The sequence below is a fragment of the Pezoporus wallicus genome, unplaced genomic scaffold (assembly GCF_028554395.1).
Source record: "Pezoporus wallicus isolate ANWC-B61680 ecotype Strahan unplaced genomic scaffold, APGP_CSIRO_Pwel_v1 contig_7985, whole genome shotgun sequence".
Lineage (NCBI taxonomy): Eukaryota > Metazoa > Chordata > Aves > Psittaciformes > Psittacidae > Pezoporus > Pezoporus wallicus.
Window position 1 is genome coordinate 1,839,866 of NW_026636538.1, and position 12,590 is coordinate 1,852,455.

The 12,590-nt window shown below is 35.8% G+C and overlaps 1 protein-coding gene across 7 annotated transcripts in view; it reads left to right on the forward strand.

The window, feature by feature from the left end:
• The window catches only part of VPS13B (vacuolar protein sorting 13 homolog B), a 442,303-nt gene that overhangs the window by 317,649 nt on the left and 112,064 nt on the right, over window positions 1-12,590 (forward strand). For all 7 annotated transcript variants that reach the window (XM_057400543.1, XM_057400540.1, XM_057400542.1 and 4 more), the window contains one exon: window positions 6,883-7,585. In XM_057400543.1, the coding sequence (XP_057256526.1) occupies window positions 6,883-7,585 (703 nt within the window). The remainder of the gene's footprint in view (window positions 1-6,882; window positions 7,586-12,590) is intronic.

Here is a 12,590-nt window from a genome sequence, read left to right on the forward strand (position 1 = left end):
AAAAAAGCTAATACTTCTAGTAAAAAATATTAATAAAAAATTACTGTTGGGCAAAATACTCAGCCAGCTTTCAGGCCAGTTTTTTTAAACTGAAAGTGTTTCTTTTGAACACAAAAGTTTCTTACTGGCATTTAACGGAGTAGCAAAACAAACATATGGTTTGTATTAAGATTAAAAAAAATAATTCTGTTGCCATTAGAAAGGATTTAGCATTTGCATATACACGTTACAATTGGAACATTTAGCACAGCTTTGATTTATGAATATTTGGATCAGTGTTTAACAGAATATAGCCTCTTACTGACTTTTGAAGAGTTGGAAAAATATTGCACAAAGAAGCTGAGTTTGTATTGCTCCTTGCCCTCACATCTTTCACATAATTCCTGAATTACTATCAAAACTAAAATTGAATTCCTGCCAGAAGAATATCTGTAGATTTGGGAGCTCCTATACACCATTGTGCTTCAAATTTGTATCATTTGTTTTGCAGCAAATTTTTGTTAAAAAGGAAGCTCCTTGGTGGAAAAAAAAAAACAAACAAACAAAAACTAGGCTGTTGTATGAAATGCACTATTTCAGACATCTCTGATATTTTTGTTGCCTCATTTTGGCTTGATTTAATAGTTCCCTGTTTGGAGGACAGCTTTGGATTCATGTTTCTGCAGTTGGATTGATACAGGTAGAAATAAATCTGCCTAGATTAAACTGTAGGACTGAAGTTTTAATTTAAAACTTAAAAGAGGAATTTTATTAGACTGTAAGACATAATTTAGCAGTCTGGTATGCTTGTATGTGTGTCATATTTTCTATGTGAGATTAATATGTCAATTTACAAAATTATTTTTTAATTGTCGGAATTAAAGCAAATAATGTAGGTCATATGCAAAAAAAATATGGTTTACTTTTAGCTGAAGTGTTTTAGTTGAAGTGCTCAGTAGAACAAAGTAGCAAACTTTGGTTAACCAAAAAATAAAAGGTTTCTTGGCTAACAATGGTACGTCAAATAGATTTCTAAACTGTTGGGAGACTCATTCAGATGGAGTAGATTGAGTTCTTAGAACAAAGGTAGAAAAGATAGAAAATATGTTCCTTTCCTTAGCACTGCTTCAGTACTTTCTGTAGCTGAGTTTGTGCGGTAGTCAAGATTTTTATTTCTGTAAAAATATTACTACTTTTTAGCAACAGAAATAAAACTAGGTCACATGCCACAGTGATAGAGCAGATGTGATTGGCACTTTGATTCTGTGGTTTCACACTTGTGACTCTTCCCATAATTTATGCAATGTGAAGAATGATCTCATGATTGGCTGAAGGGTTGTGATCAGAGTTAAGGAACAGCTATTCACAAGGATGGAAATTTTACTTCAGTAGTGTCATTATATAACCATAATTAATATGAGAAGCTGTAAAAACTATGCAGATGTAGATGCTTTTTATCTAGAGCAGTTGCAGTTCCAAAGATTGTTGCTTACAATTATTCTATTAATTAAATAGTCATCCTGTGAAGTATCAGAAAAAGAAACTAAAACCAATAGAAACATTTATAGTGAAATTTGCGCATGCTTGCGTTTATTATTATTGAAAACTCTTGAGAGATTAAAACAGCTAAAATATAATGGAAAAAAAACCATTGCCAATTGTTGTAAATCACCCATCCAATTTGGAAAATGTGTTAATTATTGGTCTGAATCATTAGGTTGTGTGTTTGCCTTCATGGTTTTACTTGCCTCTCTTTACGGAGTGAAATCTTTGAAGACATGTCTCTACCATCTAAGTGCTTTTAGCAAGAATGGAAAATAATAAGAGTTACCTGGTTAAGATTGAAGCCACCTCAGATAGTTTTGGAAAGCAGATCTATTTCTTTACCCCTGATTTTATGATGTATTTACCTCTGTGTTCTACAGGACATGCTATTTCCATGCCCTTTCACTAGATAGATATATGTGTCATATGCCCTATTGAACTCAAATGGTTAAACTAGTAAAGTTACCTATCTCAGCACATGAAAAGAAAGAATTAGCCACAGTTCCCTAGCTACTAGTGTAGCTTTCAACGCCTTTTCTATGGTGTCTAGTATTGATAGGATATATAACTGTGAAAGGACAAGAAAATGCACTGAAGTCATCTAAGAAGTAAACTATCATCTTGACATGTTTTTTCTAGCTATTGAAAACCTTTCCATATTGCAGCTCATTCTGACAGTGAAACTGTAGAATACCTCTGATTTAAGTACCATCTGGTTGTGCTCAAAGCTTTAAAGCTATTATCTCAGCATAAAATTTCAGCGTCCTATACTTTTTTCTTCACCAAACTATCCATTTTTAAGCCACAAATATTTTTCCAGTCCTTTCAGATTTTATCTAAAAGTATATTTTAACAGTATTTAAATAGTTCTTAAACAATAACAATTTATCTTGATAGATGACATGCTGTGTTTTTTCATTTTATTTTAATTAGCCATTGTGGAACCAAATTCCCTTTTGTTTTATTCCTTTGAATACTGTTTAATTATAGTTATCATGCCAAATATCTTAAAGGTTATTTTACCAATACAGTTTCATTTAACATAGGCCATGTGGAATCAATAGTCCTGTTTCCTAAAGTGAATGCTTGGAAAATCTTACATTCATATGTTAAGAGTACACATCCTTTCCTCATTAGTTGGAAAGTACAGGGATTTTGGCACAGGTTCTGTGTGGAAGCATTGTGCAGCTTTTATATGGATTTTGTTTTTAGCCTTTGATGACACTGTTTAGAATAGGAAGTATCTAATAAGTAAAGCATTTTGTCTAATGTGCTGCCAGTGCGTTTAATATATGCCTGGAGGTCTGAAACATTATCTTCTCCACTGCAGTAATATGCATTTAATTCTCTGAAAGGAGAAGGTCGAACTTTTAAAAGGGACTCAAAGTACATTTTCAACTAAAATAATTTAAAACACATTGAATAGGGGACCAGAGTAACTTACGGTTGGTTTTTATGGTTTAATCATGATCATGTTAATGCACACCAGTAGCTAATTAAAGAAAACTTTTATTGTTCATTTTAAATGGGTTATGTAAAGACTAAGAGAACTGATACAATACAGCCCAATGATAAATGTTACCATTACATTTGCTAACAGCAAGCTGATATTGCTGTTCTTGACGTTTTTAAGTATTGGCCCATTTATTCCATAATAAAGCAAAGAATCTTTTTAGGTTATACTCAGAGTGTAACCTGTAGAGGAATACCTAAATGATTCCCAAATTTATTACTATGTGTATTTTCAGGTAAACTGTGATATTTGGTTGGAAGGCTTGATGCTTACAGAGCTGAAATTGATGCAAGAAGATATAGTGGTACTTCTGCACCTTTATTTTGTACCAAGTTGTGTTATATAAAGCTGTCTTGCAAATCATTACTCACTTGTTCCAACTTTTATAATATATGTGGTAAGAACATATATAAGTCAAAGTTTCATTGTGGAACCAGGTGGCATGGAAATCCGAAATAGGATATGGTGTCTTTCACCTTTCAGGCACTGGTTCGTATTCCATACTGCTTAGTAGTGAGAAAAAGTTACTGCTGTTCAGTGACCTGCATGAATTGATTTGGGGTCTCAGTAAAGTTTCTGTAGTCAAATGTCCGCACAACAGGAAACTCGGCAGTTGGGACCAATTAGCACCTTTGCAGTAATTTTTGCAAAAAAACTATAGTCTGAATGGGGATGGAAGCAGAGCTACTTTCTTACCTTCTTTGAGGTGCTTTACATAGACCAGCACATTTAATGAATACCTGATTATAAAAAGAGGCAGAAGAAAAGAGCTAGGCTTCAAGTCAAATCTATTTAAGTATGAGGAAAGAGGACCCATTCAGAAACCAAAAGTCCTGTGGTTTCTCCCCTCTAGCCAGTCATACACATGCAATGGTTTTCTTCCTTGGAGATTGTCATTTAGTGGATGACATTTTATTTTCAATCCCTCTAGCCAAGACAAGCATAACCTAAATGTCAGGTGGCTGTAGAAATTCCTGCTGCATAGAGAACAAGAGAATAACATGTAGTACCCACAAGAGGGTCATTCACTACAGAACCATACTTTCTAAGAAGATTTTACATCAGACTGAACTGATGCCTATGGAGCAATTAAAAACTGCTGGGTTTAGCAGCATATGCCCTCTACTTCATTTCAGGCAGCATTTCCATGAAATCATAGAGCAGATTGTTTCACAGCTCCATCCTTTCTGCCTTCCGCGTGCCCTCAATTCATCAGTGATATAAAACCATCTATACCATTTTTGAAAGTTCCATCAGTGCAGGATATGGGCAAAGCACTTCATAGTTTACCAGAGAGGGTGAGGTGTAAGTAGCCTAACTTTGCTAAGGAATCAGGAGGAATCAGGATTTCTTGGCTCACAGTATAGTAATTCATTAAAATGGTCTCTAGTTATTTTTACAGAGGCTGCATTAAAAGTGGTATCACATTTACAAGTCAGTGATATGAGTCTGCCATAGAAATCAGCCGCAAGGAATTTTATTAGTTATTTGAAAAATATGTACAAGAGTGAATCTGAAAAGATTGTAACCAGAGCTGGCAAAAACCTTCTCAAAGAAAATCTCAGCTAGTTAATGGTTCTGTTTAAGGATTTCCTCTGTAATACTTTTTTTTCTAGTATGTTCATTCATTTAAAGAAAAGGAGAGAGGGTTGCTTTCATTGTTTCATAAAATACAATATAAAGGAACCTTTAAAAAATTGCTTTTCTTTAGCTCTCCCACAGCCCAGTTTCTGCAGTATACATGGAATCTATTAATATTGCTGCAAAAAGACCAAAGTTTGAAGAAATTCACTAATTCAGTGCCCTTCATTTCTGTAGTTAAGTTGCTGATAAATTACATAAGTACTTGTAATTCATTATTTTTCAAGAGGATGTTAAGGTATGGTTTTCCCTAGTTTCTGTCTGCCTTTTGAAAGATTCAGTGGGATGGAGAAGGTAGAAAGAAGCTAATGAAGTAGGTCTTGGAACAAAGAAATGAAATCATTGACTTAGTGTGCAGTGGCAGCCAAAGAAAACCAACAAAGTATTAGACATCAGGATGGAGACTGAGAAGAAGACAGAAGGCATCATTTTACTGCTGTATAAAACCATAGTGATCCCTCTGCTTTGAGTACTGTGTAGAGTACTAATGGAGTTACAGAAGTAGAGAAGGGAATCTAAAATTATTAAAGGTAGAAGAGAGGCTGAAAAGGCTGGGATTTCTTTTTCTGGAGAGGAGAAGGCTGAGGCAAGCTATGATAAAGGTTTACAAAGTCATAGTAACAATGATAAAGCTGAATGTGGACCTGAATATTCAAATCATGTACTGCAAAAATCAGGGAAATGCTATGACACTAGTAGGAGATTGGTTTAAGGCAACAGAAAAAAAGAAAAAAAAAAAAAGAAAGAAAAATGGAACTTGCTTTCCCAGAAGTTTGAGAAGCCCAGACACTGTCAACATGTTGAAAAAGTAGATGAATTCATGGACGAGAAGTCCAGAAATAGTTACTAAAACAACTACACAGGCGTGTACCATTGGGATCCTAAATGCAACAGCTGTGGATGCCTGGGGAGCAGGAGAGGAACAGATTGCAGAAAGTGGCCAGGGTCCATGGTCTCTCTCGTCAATCTCCTGCTAGTGCTGTTAGAATTGGTGTACTGGGCTGGATGGGTCATGAATCCAAGTTGGGCATTTCTTCTGTTAACTCTTCTATGGAGCAGAGCAGAAACACTTCTGGGCAGCCCAGATAGAAGTGTTAGTTGTGCTGTGGAAGCTATACAGGGTGAATGCATTACTCTAAACTCCATGTGACTCTGAGGACTTAGGTACACAATTTTTTTATTATTATCATTATTGAATTTCTACAGAGAGGTCCAAACATTTTAGCATATGCTTCCCATCTTGTCCCCAAGCTCTTTGTAGGATTTCTACTTGCTTCACAAGCAGTACTGAAAGTGTTTTATTTCTGAAGCACTTTCTTATCTTAGCTATCTCTGTTTCCTGACCTTGTGCTATTAGTCCCTGGACGCAGATTTGCAACTTTTTGCTTCACTCTTATATTTTCTGTGATAGAAGTAACTTTCTTTTTCCTGTTTATCAGTGGTGTCTTTTCCTTTTGAAATATTTCAATATGCAATGATTTCTCATGTGAAACCCCGTGAATGTCACAGCCAAGACCATATGTAGCCTTGGTGATCCTTGGTAAACTAAGAGCTCTTACCCCATCACAGAGCCAATCTTTAGATAATGGTGATGTTTCCTTTAACTTTGGTGTTTTATCTAAGGCAGCTGTCATTTCCAGTTCTCTTAAGAAAAATATTTTTTCTACAATATAATATTTATACATTTAAGCTTACAATTTCCTAACAGCTTTCTGTGATTTTTGCAGTAGATTAGAATTAAATCTGTTTCATCTAATCATGGTAAAATATTTTCGCGCCAAAGAGGACTTTTTGACCATCAGTGCTCAAAACTGAAAAACAATTCTGACTAGGCTTTCTACTTACAATGCATTATTTCACAAAGATATGGGTTAATATGAATCCATACATTTTTTGTAGTGTCTTTAAAGAAAGATTTTAAATTGAAGAAGAAGAAAGAGTCATTTAAGCCTAGAAATCATTACCCCTTTTTTTTTTCCCCTTCATGTTTTTTGGCACTTCGTCCGTTGTGAGTCATCATTTCATTGGAACAGAACCTGCTGTGTTTTCATGAGTGATTACTGTGTTAAAGTTAACTTGGCAGATATTTTTTTTTATAATTCTGTCTTTTGACATCATGCTTATATAGTGATTGTTTGCTGCCACTGAAATGGAAATAATTGGGATATGGGTATCCTGAGTTAATATAATATTTTCCTTTGCAGGTTTCCAAACAAGAGCAGAAAAAAATGGATGTGTCTGATGGAGGAACAGTTGAGACCTTATCCCGTTATAGCGGGGCACAGGACAGTGGGATTGGCAGTGACAGTGTTAAGATCAGAATCATTCAGATCGAGCAGCAGAGTGGTACCAGCCAGCACCGCATTGCCCGTCCTTCCCACCAGTCTTCCATCGTGAAGAACCTCAATTTCATTCCTTTTGACATTTTTGTTACAGCAAGTCGAATCTCTTTGATGACTTACTCATGCATTGCCTTACCTAAATCAAAGTCAGTACAAGATCAGAAAGATGGAGAGAAAATAAGCAAAAGCTCCTTGAACCTTCCAAAAGCGGGCTCGGGTGGCAACCATGATACCAAGAAGTCCAGTCAGCCATCTATTTCCTCCATCACAGCAGACGATCTTTTGAACAGTAATGTTCCCCTGTCTGCTGGGAGCAAGAGAGGTCTTTTGTCACTGGAAAGTCTGCATGCTTCTACAAGATCGTCTGCTCGACAAGCCCTGGGTATAACTATTGTTCGGCAGCCTGGTCGGAGAGGAGCTGGGGACATAGAGCTACAGCCATTTCTCTACCTCATCGTTTCACAGCCCTCTGTGCTACTGAGCTGCCACCACAGAAAGCAAAAGGTAGAAATATCAGTGTTCGATGCTGGTCTTAAAGGAGTAGCCTCAGACTACAAGTCCACAGGTAAGAGCATTTAACTTTCACTCCTGGTTGCAACTACCAAAATAACTGCACATCTCAAAGCTAACTAGAGTGGTAGGAAACAGCAGGGAGACTTTTAACATGTCTTTGAAAATCATTCAGTAAATATACATATTTTTAAGATTATACCCCACAGCCGAATCAAGTGTGTGAAATGTTTGAAATTAATTAAGATCTAACCTTTTAGCAACCAGTTCTTCCTGTTCCTCAATATTACTTTCTCATTACCAGATTACGACAGGGATTATTGCATTACTCTAACTTCTCAGTGTTTTGTAAGGAAGAGTTGTAATCCAAGGTGATTTCATAAAAGCCATTTTTTAATGACTGAAGGTCACAATATTTTCCTATACTAACCTACTGATAGAATTTAAAGATAAACATTGTAGAAGCACCTGGTGTTTTGATCATAAACTGTAAGAAAATTATAGTGATCTTCCAAATGGTATCTCATGATGTCATATATTTTTGAGTTTTCATTCAGATGAGTAATAGTGTTTTGCAAGAATTTCGTTCTCTTAATGAATGCACATATGTGCAAAGCTTATAATAAGAAATATCTGAATAACTGTTCATAAGAAAATATTCTGAAATTTTCTTTTTCTGTCTTATCTGTACTGCAGAAGAGAGAAATCAAATTATTGCAGTTCATCTATCTGATAGCCAATATTGGGTATAAGAATTAGATGAGGTACATCATTAGAGTGTGTTAGCCCCCAAAAGTGTAAATGAGGATACAGAGATATGCTGAACACACAGCCAGAAAGTTATGGGGGGTTTGAATGAGACCTGTAGGTAAAAACCACTGCTAGTTTTCCCTTGCCAGAGTTCATAACGCTAGTTGTGAAAAGTGATATGCATTTTTGTGCAGCTATACCGAATCTTTGAGAATATTTTTTTTTTTTAACTGGCATTAAAGTAATGTCCTTATGCAAAAGACTAAAGTGCTGGTTTTAATAGATCTTATCTTTGGTTAGAAATCCAAATTACAGTGTACCTTTTAAGAGGGATTAAACAGTGAGGAAGATTAGACAGCCAGAGAGAAGATACTTAAAATAGGGTGAAGATTCATTCTCTGATGCACTTTATTTTATCATTCTTGCATTTTTGTTTTTGCTATTGCCATCCTGTCTTAAAAGAAGCACAGCTGTCATGAATTTGATTTACTCCAGATTCTCATGTATATTTGTTAAATACCATATAGAAGGTGGACATTGTAACAGTTAAAAGAATTAACAAAGCAAAGCTTGAAGGCAAATTGGGAGTAGTTGTAAATTAAAGATCTCAACTTCATTAACTTGGTGTTTTGGAAAGATGCTATTGGACTTCCCATGTCTGAGGCATTGAAGTGTGTTCTTGTACTAGCTGCCACTACATTACCAATGCACTAGGCAAAGTTCTCTCCATTCTGCTCTTACAAGGAAATCTTCCACCATCACATTTTTGGGAACAATTCTAGAAAACACAGGCTGAAATAAAGTCTTCCTACAAATCGCAAGTGGATCATAGAGCGCATAAGCATGGCAGAAGTTTAAATTATAAAGATAGTAGTAACATTCAGCCAGAGAGCTCCTTCATCACCGGCAGTTGTTCAAGTGAAACCCAGAGGAGTCATCTTGCAGGACTAAAAATCAGCTGTACATGGGGTTTGCCCTTTTTTTTTGGCTTTTGTCTCCCTGTCAGGCAAGGGTGAAAGAGTATGGAGGCAGGTGTCAGACATTACGTGAAGGCAGAAGTTCTGGTCTCAGCCTTTGTGAGAGGTAGTAATTACCTTGTTCATGTATCAGACAGAACTCTGTGCTTGCTACTGAAGCTTGCTCTTTTCAGAAGAGCTTGAGAGGTGGGTACCAAAGTATTAGTGCCTAAAAACACTATGCTAAATGCATTAATAAGTTAATAAAACTAATCCATGCTTCAAGTCACATGCCAATTGATACAGCAAAGTAGGAGTGTAAAGTCTTTATTGCCTCTTGTTTAGGAAGATGTGCTGTGCCCGTAATTGCATTGTTTGGGATTAATGTCATACCACTGTAGAAGCATCTTAGTTTTGTAAATTTCTAATTTTCATTTCTAGCACACCTATTTGAGGGAAAATAGTCATGAACTATGTGTTTTATATATATGTATACATACATATAACATATATGTATATAACATAGAATCATAGAATCATAGCATAGTTAGGGTTGGAAAGGACCTTAACATCATCTAGTTCCAACCCCCCTGCCATGGGCAGGCACACCTCACACTAAACCATGTCACCCAAGGCTCTGTCCAACCTGGCCTTGAACACCACCGGGCATGGAGCATTCACAGCTTCCCTGGGCAACCCATTCCAGTGCCTCACCACCCTTACAGGAAAGAACTTCCTCCTTATATCCAACCTAAACTTCCCCTGTTTACGTTTGAGCCCGTTACCCCTTGTCCTATCATTACATACATATACACATTCTATATATTGTATACCTTATAATACAGCATCAGAAGCTCAGATGGCATTTTCTGTGTTGCTGCAGTTGATTTCATCAATCACACCAATTTGTCTTGATGTTATGACTATTTGCTGAAAGTTTTATCTGAGAGAGATGTGTCATCCAAATCCAGAACACTATAAAGTTTATTTGAAAGAAATAAGCTTTTCTGCCTTTGTATACTACATTCTTGTATTTCTCTATATATCAAAGTCTGGAGGGTGGGAAGGGGGCATAAATGACAGTTAATTTCCAGCAAATATTGCTAAAGTGTATTTCCCGTTAAACTCTCAGAAGACTGCTTTTCTTCTGTCTGTATGTATGCATGCAGCTGTCTCTGTAGTCCTGAAGTAGGGTGGGAAAGAGGACACAAGGTAAACATAAAAGGTGTATTAAAACTGCATTATAGAAAGTGATAGAGTGTATTCCTCCTGGGGAAAAAAAACAAACCCAAACAACAACAACAACAAAAAACTCCACCCCAAAACCAAAAAGCAAACAACAGACATTTAAACAGTGGGACTAGGTAAGCAGGCCTGTTGAGAACATTGTGTGCATTACATCACATGATGGAGTTAAGCACCAGCACAACAACAGTGCAGAAGATCGAGCACATGAGGAGATTGCAAATTTCATAATAACCTAGAAAGATTGAGATTTCTTTGGGCAAAAGGATAAAATACATGATGTTTGTTATAAAGTTTTATTGGTACTCCTGTGGGGGTGGTTTCTCATTACTTATACTAATATGGTTAAGCTATATATGAAATATGTAATTACATCCAAAACATACTAATAAAAGCTCTACCATTTCAAATCATCATTCTGTGTGTGCGTGTGTATGTATATATATATATATACACACACCATATACACTGCATACAAATATTTTAGGAATGTTTTAAAGCATTTAAATTTTTTTTCAGTCAGTTCTGTTGTGTAATTCTGAAGACTTGACTGCTGTTAGTTTAACAGCAGTAGATTCAGGTCTTATGAAATATGTGCTATAATTTCTTCAAGTTTTTCTAAAAGACTGAAAACCCAGTTTTGAAACAACTCTCAAATCTTGCAAGGCAGAAGCAAATACAGAATTCTATTGTGAAATTAGGAGGGTCTTATTTTTTGATGCAAAAAGAAAATCTCTAGGGTAAAAAAAAAATGTTGGTAATAGTCTGAATCTAGTTGTTTTCCATCCCTTACCTCCCCTTAACGTATTTCTAAGAAATATATTGATCAGCTGTAAATAAACGAAGAATAGAATTCAGAAATGGGCCTAACTGGTAGTGTGAGGAGAGTCTGTTCTATGAAGGTTTTAATAAATTAAATAATAATAAATATACAGTATAATAAATTATACTGTAAGACTGCACCAGCAAGAAATTCAAGGTGAAAAATTCTTAATCCTGGGCTGATGACAAAAGTAAACTTACTTTAGAATGGTTTACTCTTTGAACATATATATAGGAATGAAGTTTTTAATACTTTTACAAAGCCACATATATTTTATTTGGATCATAGAATCATAGAATGGTTTGGGTTGAAAAGGATCTTAAGATCATCTAGTTCCAGCCCCCCTGTCATGGGCAGGGACGCCTCACACTGGACCATGTCACACAAGGCTCTGTGCAGCCTGACCTTGTACACTGCCAGGTTTGTTCTTATTTTTGAAAGAATTCATAGTAGTAGAGCTTAAAATTCAGGATCTTGCACATTAAGCTGTCACTGGTTTTGTGAGTATTGCACAGGGGCCAAAACACGAAACTACATTCAAAGATGTTATCCCCTCCGTCACTAGCTTTGTTATTTTACTCTCTGAAGCATGCAAGAAATGAAAAGAATAAAATAAGAGGAAATAGGCTATTTAAAAGTATTGTTAGTGTGTTAATTAGCAGTAGCAGCTCATTTCCATCGGCCAGTGTCTGTATGTGGGAGAATTTGTCTGCCTTGGAGCTAAAGGCTTGAAAGTTGTGCTTTCAATTTCCTCAGATCTTCTCTCCAACCAAGTCCACTTGCAAGTTGGGAGGAGGAGGAGACTTTTTAGGTTATTAAAATGTTAGCTCAAGTTTATTATAGTTGTGCTGAACTGCTTCAATTGTGGTTTTAAATTATTTTTGTAATTGCACAGCTAGATTGCAATTATGCTACTGCCAGCTATAGGAACTTCAAATCAGAGTAAATAAATTAATGCAATAAATATTAACTGCTTAATAAGCACTATTAAGAAGGCTCGTTGCTCCCTGAGTTTACTTGTAAGATTCTGTATATATAGCCTGCAAGATACTATAAACCAACCTTTTTTTTTTACTCAGTGCTCATCCTATATTTAACAAAAAGGCATCTGCTAACTGTTAGTTTTTGCAAACAGAGCATTGGTCATTTCCACTTAAATAAAAGTGGGTGCAATTGTTTTTAATGTAATCTCATAAGCTGCTTTTATAAATATTGTTTTAAATCTTTATTTGCTTTGTTTCAGGTAATGTAATCCAGATACAAAATTGCCTCATTTCCTGACCATT